The sequence below is a fragment of the Lynx canadensis genome, chromosome B3, assembly GCF_007474595.2.
Source record: "Lynx canadensis isolate LIC74 chromosome B3, mLynCan4.pri.v2, whole genome shotgun sequence".
NCBI lineage: Eukaryota > Metazoa > Chordata > Mammalia > Carnivora > Felidae > Lynx > Lynx canadensis.
Window position 1 is genome coordinate 52477626 of NC_044308.2, and position 17799 is coordinate 52495424.

General features: G+C 35.3%; 1 protein-coding gene across 4 annotated transcripts in view; it reads left to right on the top strand.

The window, feature by feature from the left end:
- Positions 1–17799, top strand: part of DMXL2 (Dmx like 2) — a 159587-nt gene that overhangs the window by 105601 nt on the left and 36187 nt on the right. For all 4 annotated transcript variants that reach the window (XM_030318191.2, XM_030318193.2, XM_030318192.2 and 1 more), the window contains exons 16-20: positions 764–883; positions 3946–4173; positions 6300–7976; positions 10931–11041; positions 14861–15030. In XM_030318191.2, coding sequence (XP_030174051.1) covers positions 764–883; positions 3946–4173; positions 6300–7976; positions 10931–11041; positions 14861–15030 — 2306 coding nt within the window. The remainder of the gene's footprint in view (positions 1–763; positions 884–3945; positions 4174–6299; positions 7977–10930; positions 11042–14860; positions 15031–17799) is intronic.

Genomic DNA, 17799 nt, shown 5'->3' on the forward strand with positions numbered 1-17799 from the left:
TAAAAAGTTTTTGTTCTGTGTAGATCTCATTTTCGTATATGAAAAATAAAATTGTCAACAGGGAAAATTACTTCCACAATGCCTTATAGTAAAAAAATGCATGAAATTTCTAAACAGTCTTTTCTATATCACCACTACTGCCCCTCCCCATGACTTTTAATTTTTTTAATGCTATTTTCATATAGGAAAATCAAGATAAATGTTACTTCAATTTTCCAAATAAGGAGTTAATGCCCCAGTTACTGTGAGGGGCATCGAGTGAAGCTGACTATGCTCTTGCACACTCTCTTCCCCTTTTGCTCTATGTCTTTCTTCTTTTCTCTCTCTCCTTCCCTCCCTCTCTCTGCCTCCCCCTCTCCCCCCATTTCTCTTCCTTCCGTTCCTTTTGTTTTTTCTTGCCCTTCCTTTCCTTTTTCTCTTATGTGCCCTTTCTTTCTCTTTTGGTATTTTTATAAACTCATGGTTTTCTCTATAGTCAATATGTTCTAATAAATTACATTCACTTATTCTTTGATGCTCAAGTTGTCCATCTTTGACCAATAGGTATACCTTCATATTGGCTTTTGTGTACTTTTGACATAGCCTCATTAGTCTTTGACAGCTACCTAACTTTTGACATAAAAATGAAATATAATTGCTCCTAAATATCCGTTCTGCCATCTTCTTCCTAACTTGTATATATATCAAGAGATATTTTTAAAAAGTATCTTTCTTTTAACCCAATAGAAAAATAACTTAAATAAACTTTTCCTTTGAACAATAGGGTATCGTCCACCACCGTTTTCAGAAAAGTTCTTTCTAGTAGTAATTGAAAAGGACAGCAATAATTACTCTATTCTCCATATGTGGCACCTTCATCTTAAATCTGTACAGGCATGTTTAGGTAAGTAATTGTATTATAATTGTATGCAGAGATGATATGAAGTGAATTCATTTTACTGAATGTTTTAGGTTGATTAATTCTTTAAAATGAAGATCCAGTGAGCTATAAATTGAGTTGCTGGATTGAAGTATGGGTATGCCAAGATTTTAATTACAAGATCATACATAATTGATGAAACAGGTTAATATAAAAACAAACCAGTCATGGGTGTGTTAGACATCTATTTAAAAAGTTTGATCAATTTATTTTTTTCAGTTAATATTTATTGAATTGTTCTAGGTACTGTTCTAGATACTGTTTCTATAAATCTGTTTTTACCAAAGAATTAATATTGTGCTTTTCTGTGGATTAGTACACACTGCACACACAGTATACATTAGCTTTAGCATCACTCTGAGAAGCAGATTTTCTATTTATAAAAACATGATGGAACATCTGAAGCTCATAAGTAGAACTGGGTAGAATGTTAAGAAATCCAACAATACATTATTTTAGCCATGGTTTTGCTGTACACATTCATGTTAATTTCATAGCATATTAGAAAATCTGTAGTATGAAGCAAAGAAATTGATCATGGATCTTTCTTTTACAACAAACTTTTACTTTTTGAGGGATCATTGTTAAAATGAACTGCACAGATAGCCATACCAAACTGTAGCTGCTTTAAACTGGTTAACTCAGAATACTTAAGAGTTTTTTTTTTTTTTAATTTTTTTTAACGTTTATTTATTTTTGAGACAGAGGGAGACAGAGCATGAACGGGGGAGGGGCAGAGAGAGAGGGAGACACAGAATCGGAAACAGGCTCCAGGCTCTGAGCCGTCAGCCCAGAGCCCGACGCGGGGCTCGAACTCACAGACTGCAAGATCGTGACCTGAGCCGAAGTCGGACACTTAACCGACTGAGCCACCCAGGCGCCCCTGGAATACTTAAGAGTTTTTAAAAGATTTTATTTTTTCTGGTCGTTATATTATTCAGCTGATTTTATACACATTAAACGTTTAAAATACAAGTCAACTAATATATATTTTTTCATTCCCTTTGTAATTCACATTATCATGTAACTGTAAATAGCTGTTCTAACTGGGCCATGAACTAGTGTTAGAAAAGCCAAATGATTTGATAGAAACTTTACTTGTGCCCAGTTGAGCCTAATCATTTTGAGGCAGCAGGAATCCAAAAGTTCTTTCAAAAGAAAGTTCTGAAGTTAATTCTTGGTGTTACATATTGTTTCACAAAAATGGAAGAATAGAGTGATCTTAAACCAACTTGTCAGGAAGAGAATTTTTAACACACTGGAGTTGGACACAGAACCGGGAATGGTTCTGAAGAGATTAATAGAGGTAGTAACAGATCCTTGTGGTAGGACAGGAAGAATGTGATACTTTCTGTCCCCACTGCTTATGAGGGAAGTGTTCCCACTGCTATTCCCCTAAAGCCAGGGCTAGTATAGAGTTGCTTGGTTACTCTGTTTCTAATAGTAGTAGAAGGTCACAAATAAGAAGATTACAGTAGAGGCAAACAAATAATATGCTCCCTTCACCTACGACAAGAAGCATCTTCTATCTTTTGGTTCTAATGTTCACAAGAGATTTAATATAGTATATATTGTCATTCACAGCTTATACTTGACTATATCAGTATGTTGAAAATCCTGGCAGAGAATGAAATTATGGGCTTTAAATTTAGATGGGGAAGGAACAGGTTTACTACCTTTCAAGTGCCAGGCACTGAGATAGATAAATACTTTATGTGTGTGAGATAGATATTATCCCCAGTGTAGTAATGGAATAATATTAAGTAACTTGACCAAGTCCCACGTCTAGCTTATCATAGGACCAAGTTTCAAAATCAGGTTTTCTGGCTCTACAGCCTTTGGTTTTTTTTCTTGCTCTTATTTTCTTTCTTAGCATGAGATACACATTAGAAAATTGCCTGGTTTACAGGAAGAGGAATAATATAGTTCAACCTTATTTTGCAGATGAGAAAATAACCAGAGATGGTCAGGTGCCTTGTGTGAGGAAACATATCTAGTTAGTGGTAGAGCTAGGAGTAGTGCTTTTTTTTCTGCTGAATACTGATGCAAGTTTGTAGTCTCATTCTCTTTTATGGACAGTGTTTTTATATTTCTCATCTAGTGGTCTGCCATTCTAAAGTAGATGGATACATTTGCCATCCACCAGAAGCAAAAGGGGATTACTTACCATCTCTTATTAATCTACAATTAATATACAAAGCAAGCATCATCCTTGCCCTTGATAAAGTCATAGTCTAATTGGAGTAGACAGGCACACAAGTAAATAAATGCAATTCAGAGTGTCCCTCCCATGTATCAGAAGCACAGATAACTGAATCTGCTTAGAGATTTATATTCCATTCTAGTGTAAAAGCTGGAAACTCTTGGGAAGAAGATCAAGGTCAATATCCCTTACAAAGCTAGTCAACTAATAATGTCTTAAAATTGCTTAGAACTTTATTTTTTGTGTTTGTTTCTGAAATCATCTTGTTGCAACACTTGGTAGTCAAGAGGCTGGTGTTTTAGTGTCTTCTTTGCTCCTAGCTAATTATATGGCTTTAGGAAAGTCATTATGCTCTCCAAACCTAAGTTGTTTCATCTACTATGTGAGGTAACACCTTGTTATTTCTCAAAGTTTGATTCATGATGCTATGTTTCAGAAACACCTGGGATGCTTATTAATACAGATTTTTGTGGTCTACCCCAAAACAACTGAATCATTCTTTGTGTGGTGAGGCCCAGGAATCTGCAGGTTAATAAGTTCCACCTCAAGCTTTTGATATTTTTTAAAGGTTGAAAACATTGGACTAGATAACTTGAGGTTTTTTTCTAGCTTTTACATGTGATTAAGTCTGTCTGTGTGATGGAGTTGGTGATAGTAAAATAGTTAAAAAATCTGTCAGGGTAACTGAGCAAAAGTCTAAAAATTGGCCTTGTCTCCAAAGCACTTTAAAAAAAAAACCATGTTTCTTAAATGATAACAACGTATTATTCTCGCTAATGTATATAGTGATGATAGTAACATATTTCATAATTTATTTTCAAAGCTAAAGCTTCAGAAGGTATTTCATCAGAGAGTCTACTTTCAGTCCCTGGACAGAAGAATGTAGACTCTTCTCCAGAAACATCTCCTAGTGTGAGCCCCATGCCACATTCTGCATCAATTGCCAATCTTCAAACTGCTAGTAAACTTATTCTGAGTTCTAGACTGGTGTATAGCCAACCTCTTGATCTCCCAGAAGGGGTTGAAGTAATAAGAGCAACACCTTCAGCAGGTAAGGTAACTTTAAGACTGGGCATTCGCAGCTCAGAGTGGTCTTCAATCGTGAAATGCACAAACCCTTCTGAAATATGTGCTATGGTGACAATTGTAATTTTCTGGTAATGACGTGTATGTTTAGAAATATGTCTTTATTAGAAAGTTTTCTGTGATGAAGATAATCGGCCTGACAGAAAATGATGTAAATATTTTAATGTGAAGTTTCTTGCCTGCACTATGATTTCCTATAAATAGGAATGGTATGATAGTACAATTGTAAAGAACATATGTATTCATTTGCAGATAATCAAAACTTTTTTTTTAATTAAGCCTTTTCATTCATGTGCTAATCATGTGTCACTTTTATTAAATAAGTTTGAAGAGGAATTGGCAGATACTTTGGGGAAAAAATGTAGGATATGAGATTATAGTTTGGCTAGCCTAGAATGATACTGAATTTAACAAGGTGGATAAGACAATTTGGAGGGCAGGTTATTTAAAATGATCTGTCACTTGTAGAACCATAATTGAAGAGTTCCTAGAATAGTATTTTTTGGGAACTAAAATTGGAGGGTCAAGCCTATTCCAGTTACTGGTGAATGATTTTGAATATGAGGGTTCTTTTATTCATCCATAAGATAGGTTTGAATTCAGAGTTAGAAAGATGACATTAATGGTTTACTCTGGGCTTTTGTGGCTGGTGCAGATATGGGCCAGTTTTTGAATCTTTCACAGTATTTGGAAAGTTTGGGATGTACTCAAAATAAATTTATTGGAATTGATAAAAATAAATTCTGTTTTGTAGGGGCTTTATAAAATGTTTTTAAATGTGTTAATTGGCAGTAACACTCCAAGGGAAGTAGTAACATGACCCCTACTATTTAGATGGAACAGGCTCAGATGTTTAAGTGGCTTTCTCACTGTGCAAAGGTATTGATAGACCAGAACTTGAATCCAGGTCTTCTGAACCCAGTGCTTATCACTGTTACTCCTTAGGTTATAGTTGACAGTGGATGTGTGGTGTTAGCCTTCAGCAGTCAGGAATAAATATGAGGATTCTGGTTCACTGTTAAGAGAATATGAATTAACCCTGGTAAAAATGGTGAGATCTAGCAGTCTGTTTAGCTGTCTGAAAACATTTTGATGGTAGGGGTAGATCGAGGGTCTGGATTATTCGAGGGCAGGTTAGGGACATTTGAATGGGAAATTGTAATGACTACTTAAGAATCCACGTGGAGAAAGACAGATACCATATGTTTTCACTCTTATGTGGATCCTGAGAAACTTAACAGAAGACCATGGGGGAGGGGAAGGAAAAAAAAGCTAGAGAGGGAGGGAGCCAAACCATAAGAGACTCTTAAAAACTGAGAACAAACTGAGGGTTGATGTTGGGGGGGAGGGAAGAGAGGGTGAGTGATGGGTATTGAGGAGGGCACCTGTTGGGATGAGCACTGGGTGTTGTATGGAAACCAATTTGACAATAAATTTCATATTTTAAAAAAAATCTATGATGAAAGGGGAAGCTGGGTGGCTCAGTTGTTTAAGCTTCTGACTTCAGCTCAGATCATGATCTCATGGTTCGTGAGTTCAAGCCCTGCGTCGGGCTCTGTGATTACAGCTTAGAGCCTGGAGCCTGCTTTGGATTCTGTCTGTCTGTCTGTCTCTCTCTCTCGCTCTCTGCCCCTCCCCTGCTCTCTCTCTCTCTCTTTCTCTCTCTCTCGAATAAAATAAACATTAAAAAAACTGAAAAAAAAGAATCTATGATGAAAATGATTAAAAATGGAGACTGAATTCCAGTGAAGGCATATATAAATTATAGCAGATAACAGATTTAGTGATTAAGGATTGACTTGTTTTATTGTGTTTGAATTTTATTTTAATGGAATATTCACCTCATTTAAACGTAATTACCTAAAAACTAATTGATGATTATTGCATATTTTTATTTCACCACTGGACTGTTTAAGCTTCATATAGATACTTTAGCCAGTGGACATTTAGTATAAAGCCCTAGTTAAGGGGAGTTTGCAGAATTATGAAGAAGCTTATAGTGGCTTTGGATTTATCACATTCTAGAACTTGATTATTAGCATTTTATTTTATGGTTCTATTGTTATGACTATCTGATTTTTCTTTTTTAAGGCCATCTGAGTTCTTCTTCAATTTATCCAGTATGCCTCGCACCTTATTTAGTGGTTACAACTTGTTCTGACAATAAAGTACGCTTCTGGAAGTGTAGTATGGAAACCAGCCTGCAATGTAAAACTGATGAGAAGGAAGCTTACCATTGGAGGAGATGGCCCTTGATGAATGATGAAGGAGAAGATAATAGCAGTACAGTGAGCATTGTGGGAAGACCAGTTGCTGTTAGCTGTTCATACACAGGTCGCCTTGCCGTGGCTTACAAACAGCCTATCCACCACAATGGTTTTGTTTCTAAAGAATTTTCCATGCATGTTTGCATCTTTGAATGTGAATCTACAGGAGGATCAGAATGGGTTTTAGAACAAACAATTCATCTTGATGATTTGGTCAAGGTTGGGAGTGTACTTGATTCAAGGGTCAGTGTTGACAGTAACCTATTTGTGTACAGCAAATCAGATGCACTTTTGAGCAAGGATAGATACCTTATTCCGAATATCAAACATTTAGTACATTTGGATTGGGTATCAAAAGAAGATGGCTCCCACATTCTCACAGTGGGTGTTGGCGCTAATATCTTCATGTATGGGCGGCTTTCAGGAATTGTGACTGAGCAGACCAATAGTAAGGATGGAGTAGCTGTCATTACTTTACCACTAGGTGGTAGTATCAAGCAAGGAGTTAGGTCAAGGTGGGTTCTTCTTAGATCTATAGACTTAGTGTCTTCTGTGGATGGTACACCTTCACTGCCTGTTTCTCTCTCCTGGGTGAGAGATGGGATATTGGTGGTAGGAATGGATTGTGAAATGCATGTATATGCACAGTGGAAGCATGCTGTCAAATTTGGAGACATTGAAGCTGATAGTCCCTATGCAGAAGAGACAGTAATACAAGATCATTCTGCCTTTAAATCTAATATGTTGTCAAGAAAAAGCATCGTTGAAGGAACAGCTATTGCTGATGATGTTTTTTGTTCACCAACTGTAGTTCAAGATGGTGGCTTATTTGAGGCTGCACATGTACTTTCACCTACTCTCCCACAGTATCATCCAACTCAGCTGTTAGAATTGATGGATTTAGGGAAAGTTAGAAGGGCTAAAGCTATTCTCTCTCATTTAGTAAAATGTATTGCAGGTGAAGTTGCAATAGTTAGAGATGCTGATGCTGGAGAAGGAACTAAGCGACATCTTTCCCGAACCATTAGTGTTAGTGGCAGTACAGCAAAGGATACAGTCACCATAGGAAAGGATGGTACTCGAGATTATACTGAGATAGATTCTATTCCTCCACTACCATTATATGCACTGCTTGCTGCAGATCAAGATACAACCTACAGAATTTCAGAAGAAAGTACAAAAATACCACAGGGCTATGAAGATCCTACCAAAAGTGAACCAGAAGATCAGTATTCAGAGCTGTTCCAAATCCAGGATATAACAACAGATGATATAGATTTAGAGCCAGAAAAGAGAGAAAACAAATCAAAAGTAATAAATCTTTCTCAATATGGACCTGCTTACTTTGGCCAAGAACATGCTAGGGTACTTTCAAGTCACCTTATGCACTCAAGTCTACCAGGCCTTACCCGTTTGGAGCAGATGTTCCTTGTAGCTTTGGCTGATACAGTGGCTACCACCAGTACTGAGCTTGATGAAAACAGAGATAAGAGTTATTCAGGTAAAAATTCCCACTAAAATTTATTAAGTTATGAATAGAACCATTTGTATAATTTATATAGTGACTCACGTATTAAATTGCAGTCTTTTTATAACCTTGCAGTGAAAAGACTTCTCTAGCTAACAGTTACTGTTAAATAATATGATTAGTTGTAAAAGAAAAGACAGTTGGGGTAGGCTGTGACTTGCACATGATTTCATGAATTTTGATGTCTTTGTGTGTGTTCTTGTATGAGTTTTTACTCTGAAAGTTTTGTGTGATTTTAGATATATGTAGTCTTTTGTTTTTTCAAACATATTGACTCCTGTGACTTATTTTAATTTTTATTTACTTTTAATAATAATAATGGACCATTTGTTAGTTTTACTATTGAACCATGAGACTTACAGGGACCATGAACTCAACCGTTTCTAGGTATAAATATTTTTTTACAATTACCTAATTTCTCCAAAAAGTCTCTTGAGAAGGAGGTTTTATACATTTTACTATAATGTGTGTCTTGATTAATTTGCTCTAAACCAGAACATTTTTGGCTGTCTCCTGAAACTAGATTCCATTCTCTTTTATGCAGATAGTTGAATTATAAATGATGGCATTTGTGTTGATTATAAATGATGGCATTAGCAAAGGAAACCGAAAATTATTGATCATTCATTCATTCAGTAAATATTGTGGAGGAGTGAACAATGGCTATGTGCCAGGCACTTTATGTACTTTATCATACTTAATTATCACAACAATCTTCTGGTAGGTAGCTATTATTATACTACATTTTGTAGATGAAAACACTGATCCTTAGGGAGATGAAGTGACATATGAGATCACACAGGTAGTAAGTGGCAGAACTGGGGTTCATATGTGGATAAGTCATTGCCTCCCAGCCTGTACCCTTACTATTTCACAAGATTTCTAAATTTGACGGTAAAAGACTGTTCCTCAGAGCTACCTGGAATATCTCTCTTCATATAGGTTTATATACTTAAATCTCCAAAGTTTTCTCTTCGTAGATTAAAATAACTAGAGACCTTAGGTTTTTCTATGACCTATTTTCTAAACGTGTTAATTTTAAAAATTCTGATTGTTATGATAAATTGTGTGCAATAGAGCAAGCTTCTCCCCAGAATAGCCTTAAGCCTTTGTTGAAAATTTAATATACATTAGAATTTTTACTCTGGCATATTAAGAAGATAAATATGCCACAATCCATGAAAAACAGTTTAAACTTTCGGATACAAAACAATATGATTGGCTAGGCAGTGTAAAAATGGCTCTTCCTGGTTACAGTGGACTTTCATGAGGTAGATAAGGCAGGAATTAATGTCTCCATTTCACAGGTGGGAAAGTGAAGCTCAGAGTTTAAATATGTTGCATATCTCAGTGAATAGATTCTAAGTAAATGGATTCTTTTAAATGGAATTAGAGGCATTCCTGACTCTGTTTTCTTTCACACCCCATATCCAGTCTCCTGACAAATGCTACTGGTTCTTTCATATCCAGAATTCAGTCATTTCTCACCACCTCTCCTATTAACACTCTGGTCCAGGTCACTGTCACCTCTTGCCTGGTTATTGACGGTCTCCTAAACTGCCTCAGTCTTGTCACCTCAGTCTGTTCTCACATAGGATCCAGTGATTAATCACATTTAATCTCTCTGGTGCTCAACATACACGAGTGGCTTGCTATCTCACTTTAGACTAAAAGCCAGAGATCCCTGTGTGACCTGTGTTCATTTTCATTCTACTACATTGACCTCCTTGCCAGTGTACAAAGTACACTACACACATTCCTGTCTCAAGGTCTTTGCACATATTGTTTCCTCTGTGTAGAATGCTCTTTTTCCAGATTTATGCCTGGCTCATTCCCTTACCTCATCAGATTTCTGCTGAAACATCATCTTCTTGGAAAGTTCTTCCCTGGCTATACTTGATAAAATAGAACCTTCTTACTCCAGTACTCTCTGTCAAACCTACTTTTTATTTCTCTCTATAGCATTAACTTTCCACCAGACACTTTTTGTTTGTTGTTTCTGTGTCCTAAAATATAAGCACTATAAGAGGAAGGATTTCCTCTTACTCACTGCCAAATCCCCAGCACCTAAACTATGACTCACTTGTAGTAGATGCTTGATTTGTTGAATGAATGAATGAATGAGTGAATGAATATAACTAATGGGAAGTAGAGCTGGAACTTGAACTTTGAGAATTTAAAACATTTTATTTTCTCCTAGAAAATATTATTTGATTCAACATTCTTAGCACTTTCTAAGTGGCAGTTACTGGGCTGGGTGCTGTTAATAGTTTTGCATTGCTTTTTTCCAACAGTGGCTGTAGTTTGATTAAGCTCACCATACTTTCATACCTTCATGCAACTTGTAAATAAGAGTAAGTTTGTGGAATTAGGTTAAGATTCAGCCTTAACTCTGGAAAACTAGCCTAGGGAATCAAATTTCAAATCTTTCATGGTACTATATTTCAGTTGAGCTAACCAAACTAGAAGATACTGCCTAATTAATGATAATAATGATAATAATGATATCATTTTAGATATGTAATTCCTATATTTTAAATCTCACCTAGGAAATGCTTTTTAAAATTATACTTAGCTTACTATAGTTAATATATTCTTTATTGGATTTCAAGATTTCATTTATTATGAATAGCTATAATGACTATTATTACCTGTACTAATAGACAATTATGTTTTCTCCAGTCATTTTTCATTTGGGAATTTTAGCCTTTACACATTTTTTTTTGTAAAGATACATGTTCTATATATACTATATATATATATATATATATATATATATATATATATATACTTAAGTGTTCACAAAGGAATACACTCAAACATACATTTTGTATATATTATTATTACTGAATTTAATGTTTATTTCCTAATTTTTTTTATTGGTTTGTTATCTATTTCCCTAAATATATTTTCTGCTTACTTTATAGGAAGAGACACATTAGATGAGTGTGGTTTGAGATACTTATTAGCTATGCGTTTGCACACATGCCTTTTGACATCACTGCCTCCTTTATACCGAGTACAGCTACTTCATCAAGGTATTTAACTCATTGTCTGAACCTTTGTGCAACTTTTATTCCATATTGAAATGAAATACTTGGATTTATATTTGTGTATAATATGCATATTTATCATTAGCCTTAAGATCTTCTTGTCACATAGTACCCACTTAACCACTTTACTGTGCATCTTTTAGCTCTGTTCTGTGACTTTTACTATTTAGTTTCTATTTCAGTTTCTCAGCTTTTACTCGCTGAAGTTGTAGTAGCCTAGGAGTAAACCTGATAAGCTTGAGGCCATAACCCAAAGTCGCCCTGGATTTCTGTGACGTCTGATGTCTTTTCTTTAAAAATTATGTAAATTTTTCCCTGTGTTTTTTATGTTTATCTTAGTATAAGCATTTTAAGTCCTGTACTCACAAGTAAAGCTGATATTCCAAGAATATCTGCCATCTAGAGATGCAGTAGCTTTGCATACTTGTAGCACATTGCCACACCCCCTGATTTGAGATGTAAGGATTTCTACCAGCTGCCTAATTTACAGATTGAAAAACTGAAACTTTTTATAAAGTGACCCGCCTAGGATAGAAGGCTATTTGTGAATAGAGTTGGAATTAGAATCCCAGCCCAGTGCATTTTTCATTAGACTATGTTTCTTTTTAAACCAGCATCCTGGACACAGTCTCATAATTAATGCTTTAGTATTGAACGAATTAGAATATCAGACTTTATATAACACTTACCCTTTACCCTCATAAATGTTCTTTGAAAATTTGATTTTAAATAGCTGTCTAATATTCTGTCATGTCTCTAAACTGTGTTTCATCTATCCAGTCCTTTATTTTTGAAACAAATATTGCTGATTTTCTTTTCTATTTGAATTACCGCTGTAATGAATGATCTTAAAACCTTGCATATAAATATTTTTGTGTATATCTGATTATTTCCTCATGTTACTTTTCCATCATGGAGTTACAGTATTAGAGGGCTTGAAAATTCTTAACTCTTTTTTTTTTTTAAAGGTCGTTTTTATTTTTAATGTTTGGGTTGACAGTTTACAGTATTGCCAGGCTAGTTTTCTAAACTCTGAACATAACTATATCTTAGTATCTTTTATTCAAATATAATTAATATACCATCTTAATTTCAGGTGTACAATATAATGATTCATCAATTCTGTACAGTTTTCAGTGCTCATCAAGATAAGTGTTTCACCTGTTCCCCCACCCACCTCCCCTCTGGCAGCCACCAGTTTGTTCTCTGTACTGAAGAGTAAAATTTCATAACTCTTGATAAGTATTGCCACAGACAGAAACTGTACTCATTTACATTCCAAGAGGCAATGTTTGATGATTTCAATAACACATTGTTAACACTTGATATTATCATTTTAAACAATCTGTGCCATTTGGATAGGTTTAAAAAATGTTAACTCAAAGGTCTTTTAAATTTTCATTTTAAATGATAGTCAAATAGTACTGAATCACTTAATAACAATTATGTACTTTCCTAGGGAGATCTAACACACCTCTAATTTCTAAAGCTTTGTTAAATTCCATTTTCTCTTTGACACAGTTAAAATATTGGAGATAAGTGACTGGTGTTACAGGTGATGATCTTTGGGAATAGGTCTCAGGGGAAAAATTAAGTAGCCAGTCTATAGATAGAAAGGCTAAGAAGAACAAGGAAAAACTGCAAAGAATAGCCTGCTATTTAATCAAAACCAAAAAAACTATCTGTTTGTTCCTCTGTTTTTTTTCTTCTTAATATTTTTTTTTTTTTTTTTTTTTTTTTTTTTTTTTTGGTATTAAGATATGTGGCAGGTCACTTTAATCTCTGTAGTTACGATTTTTTAATCTATAAATTAGGGGGCTGATATAAATCCTTGTATCTCAAATCAGGGGGTGTGGCAGTGTGTTACAAGTATGCAAATCTTCTGGATTACTGTATGGCACATATTCCTGAAACATCAGCTTTACTTGTGAGTATATGACTTATAACACAGTGCTTATATTAAAACAAACATAAATAGTTAGGCTTCCAAATATATTCACTGATCTTTTAATCTTGCTTTCCAAACCTAATTTCCCCTGACATACATATGTTTTTTTGTTGTTGTTTTCTCTTAATCATACCAAAAATTGAACTAATCAAATTTCATTTAAGGGTATAGAATGTAGCATATTTTATATTATTCTTTATATTATAAATTTGCTGTTATCAAAAGTATACTGTATGCATTGCTATGTAATAATAACTTTTAAAGCAAAGTTTGAGTTATTTGGTGTAGTGATTATTTCTTAAATCAGGCAAAGATTTAAATGAGAAAATTAATCTTCCTTTTAGGTTCTGAAAAACTACAAATTGGTGTTTCTTAAATTTTGACAATTTTCCCCTAAATTTATGGTGACAAAGTTTGTTGCATTGATTTTGTTGATTGATGTGATTTCAAACACAGTTGTATATAAATGTTAGTAATGGGAAATTTAAGAGTTAAGATTATTATTCAAAATGGTCATAATAGTTTTTTCTTTTTTTTGAGAGACAGAGAGCGAGCGAGTGTGTGTGTGTGTGTGTGTGTGCGCGCGCGCGCGTGCGTGTGCGTTGGGGGGAGAGAGGCAGAGGGAGAGGGAGAGGAGAATCTTAAGCAGGCTTCATGCTTAGCGTGGAGCCTGACATGAGGCTCCATCCCATGACCCTGGGACCATGACCTGAGCTGAAGTCAAGAGTTAGATGCTTAACCGACTGAACTACCCAGGTACCCCAGTTTTTCCCTTTATACTTTCTAAAGGAACTGTTGTGAAACCGTAAGGATTAGAAAAACTATATTGTAAGTCTATATAGTAGTTGTCAATGAAAAGTTATATGTAGTAATGTCTATGGTCCTATAGCATGGAGAAGCCTGTGTTGTGACTGTCATTGACCTCAGACATGTCTTTGTTTCAAAAACTGGTCCATATAGATGGCTACTTGGACCAGTTTAGGCTTGCTCCTAGGCTCCTGTGGGTTCTTCTGGGCTTTCTCACTTACCTGTCACCACTCTGTATGTGTCATTTCCCTCATGCTTCCTCTTCACCTGCTCTGAGTGGAATAAAGTGTTATCAATAGTTAAACTATTGATAAACTTCCTTGTACTTCCAAGTCTGACGGTGTCACTAAACCCATTTTGTTGCCTCTAAGTACAGGCTAGAGCCCTGTCATTCTTCTACCAGGGCGGAACAAATTTGCCATATACCATCAGTATTTGGCAGCTTTAACTACTTTTAACTGAGGTGCTGAAGGCAGAGGAATGTGTCTCCTGACTGTTGTTCCCTTGAACTCTCTTGAAGGTTAGAGTTTACTATAAAATGATACTTAGTTCCTTGGCCAGAGGGATGAATGGGGCAGTTTTCAGTATTCAATACTAAAGTTCATATTATGGTCTACAAGCAAGTGGCATTGTGAAAAAACACCCAGAGACATAGGGCCAAGATATTTTATTTTGACCAAAGCTTTCACTGTTGATAAATTTGGTGTGTGTGTGTGTGTGTGTGTGTGTGTGTGTGTGTGTGTGTGTGTAAATGACTTAATGTTCAAATATCTTTCCAGTGATCACGTTTTGGTGTCTCTAGTTTTGCAGAGAAAAAAAGCAAATACTTTGGAAAAAAGATGGATATTTTAGTTTTGTGTATCCTGCCATTGATCTTGTATTTAGAAGCTTAGAGTGTAAAGTCCTGAATGATAAAAGACTTCCTTTCACCTATTTTTTTTGCTTGAAAATTCTTCTCCAGGATGAGTGAATACAGGATTATGTGAAAAATTGTTTTTGTTATTTTTGGATATAGTTCTGAAGGTTATTATTTTGCATTTCTAATTTAGGTGTGTCTACCTGCCATTTTGCCTGGGCTTTTCATTCTGAGGCTGAGGAAGAACTAATTAATATGATTCCGGCAATTCAGAGAGGGGACCCTCAGTGGTCTGAGCTAAGAGCTATGGGAATAGGTTGGTGGGTCAGGAATATTAACACTCTTCGAAGATGCATTGAAAAGGTAACTTTACTTCATTGGATGTTGAAGTTTAAAAAAAAATCTTAAAGGATAAAAGATATCATGTTCCAGAAAATCTTTAGTGGGGAATTAGTTTGTACATCTTGAGATCTTAAAAATTTCTTAAATAAAAAGTTTTGGAGATTCCAAAAACTTGAACTTCATAAAATATGTAGTGTATCAGTTGCCTTTTACCATATATGCTGAGTTTATAATATTTGTAGAATTACTTATGTTCTGCTATCAGTTGAGGTGGTTCCTAGTTTGGGAAAATGCAAAAATCTTTTCTTTTTGGTAACTGAAAGTTTGTCACAGTTATGAAAAGTACAGCATAGAGAATATAGCCAATAAAATTATAATAATACTGTACTGTGACAGATGGTGACTGTACTTACTGTGGTGAACATTACATAATGTGTAGTATTGTCAAATCACTGTTGTACACCTGAAATTAATATAGCATTGTGTGTCAGCTGTACTTTAATAACGATATTAAAAAAAGAAAACAAATCTAAATTTAGAAAGCAAACTTTGGTTCTTATCAGATCATGTTAATTATATATGAGAATTCTTTTTATGTAAAGGATTCTCTGTATGACTAGGTTAGTAAATAGCAAACTTCCTTTGCACACTTAAAATACCATTCCATAAAAGATTTTGATTTATGTGCACTTGAAGAACATATCTGTGGCAGCAAATTAAACATGCTATTAAAAAAATTTTTTTTGAGAGAGAGCATGAATGTGCACATGAGTGGGGGAGGGGTAGAGAGGGAGAGCGAGAGAGAATCCCAGGCAGGCTCCATGCCCAGCACGAAGTCCGACAAGGGGCTCAGTCTCATGACTCTCAGGTCACAACCTGAGCCGAAATCAATAGTTGGATGCTTGACCGACTGAGCCACCCAGGCGCCCCACTACAAAATTTTTTAAAGCAGGTTTTTGGAATCTGTTTTCTGGTAGATTCCCTTTAGAAAAAAAATTTATTAAGTAAGTTGTTAGTGGAAGCTGCAGGTTCTTTCACTGTTGCAGAAACTAACCATTATTGGGCACCCTCTGTGTACCAGCTTTGTGCTAGTTGCTTTTCATAAATTATTTCATTAATCATTTCATCAGTCCTGTGTTACCATCTCCATTTCCACCTGATGGAACTAGGACTAGAGAGGTTAGATAACCAGCCCAAACTGCCAACATTTATAAGTGTTAGATTTAGTCCGTGCCCTTTCTACTCTATAGGGGTTAGGAAAGTGGAATTCTCATTTATTGTTTACTTTTAGGAGTTCATTGACATTCTCGGAAATACAGTTAATGGTACTACATTTGTGAAGTATAAATTTATTTCTCCCAAGAGGAATTCATTCCTCTACAATGGGTGTCTTCAAATTTTAGTGTCAGAAGAATCACCTGTCAAACTTATTTAAAATGCATAGGGGCGCCTGGGTGGCGCAGTCGGTTAAGCGTCCGACTTCAGCCAGGTCACGATCTCGCGGTCCGTGAGTTCGAGCCCCGCGTCGGGCTCTGGGCTGATGGCTCAGAGCCTGGAGCCTGTTTCCGATTCTGTGTCTCCCTCTCTCTCTGCCCCTCCCCCGTTCATGCTCTGTCTCTCTCTGTCCCAAAAATGAATAAACGTTGAAAAAAAAAAAATAAAATAAAATAAAATGCATATCCCCCAGTCCCATTTTCATTTGGTAGGTTGAAGGTGGTTAGGGATGTGCCATATTCATCTCCCTTAAAATCCTGTGTTGCTGGTGTTTATCATGCCTCTCAGATCCCTTTGAAATGTGAGCACAGAGGTGTCATTTTTCCTGTTACATGTAAGGTAGCTGATATCAGTGTTTCTCCCTCAAAATAGGCACAAATGTAAGAAGGAATTTATTCTTACACCAACCAAATAATGTAGTTTCTGGTATATAGGGAAAGTTAATTGTTACAGCATGTAAATAACACAGTACCTACATTAAATTTTTTATATTCCAAAGCAGTGGGAAAAAGAGGGCCTATTTTATCTGAAATGTTTCAGATGTTGTCTACAAAGATCTCTTTAATTTCTTGTCAGCAGTGTGTTTTGTCATTATAATTAACTACCTCTGATATGTACATATGATTTATTTCCATAAGAAATATTAAAATTGAATCAAAGGGATATGTGAATTTGTTGCCTTGAGATGTATTATAAATAATTAGCAAAAAATGAATAAAAATTTCTCTAAAAATTACAACACATCAAAATACTAAGTTAAATGATTGAAGGCAAGAATATACTAAAAAAGGAGAAGAGGAGTAAGCAAGTATTGAGAGTAAATCAGTTTCCATGATGCGGTTTCCCACTCTTCCATGCCTTGGTAGTTTCCTGTTTCACCATCAGTCAATGTGAGCTAATAAAACATCTGTTGTTTTTTTACTGTTATATTTCTCAACTTAGTGATTTGCAGAAGTTATCTAAGTATCTTTGAGAAATAAGATACGGTCAGTATGGTACCATGTTCAGAACAATATAATTATATTACAATAATGTTACTGGCTTAATTTTTAAACTTTTTAACATTGACTTGATCAGTTCTGTATGAATTCAGCAACTTTGTATGAATTCAGCAACTCCATGGAGATTATCAGTTATGTGCTCAAGACTCCCATGGAATTTCTAAGAACTGAAATTTGTCAGCACTTTAAAATAATGGAGCTTCAACCTTCTGTATTTTAATTACATACCAGAAAGAAGATGTCATTCCTTTAGAATTGTCAAAATTTGATTGGAAAAATACTAGAAAAGAATGTT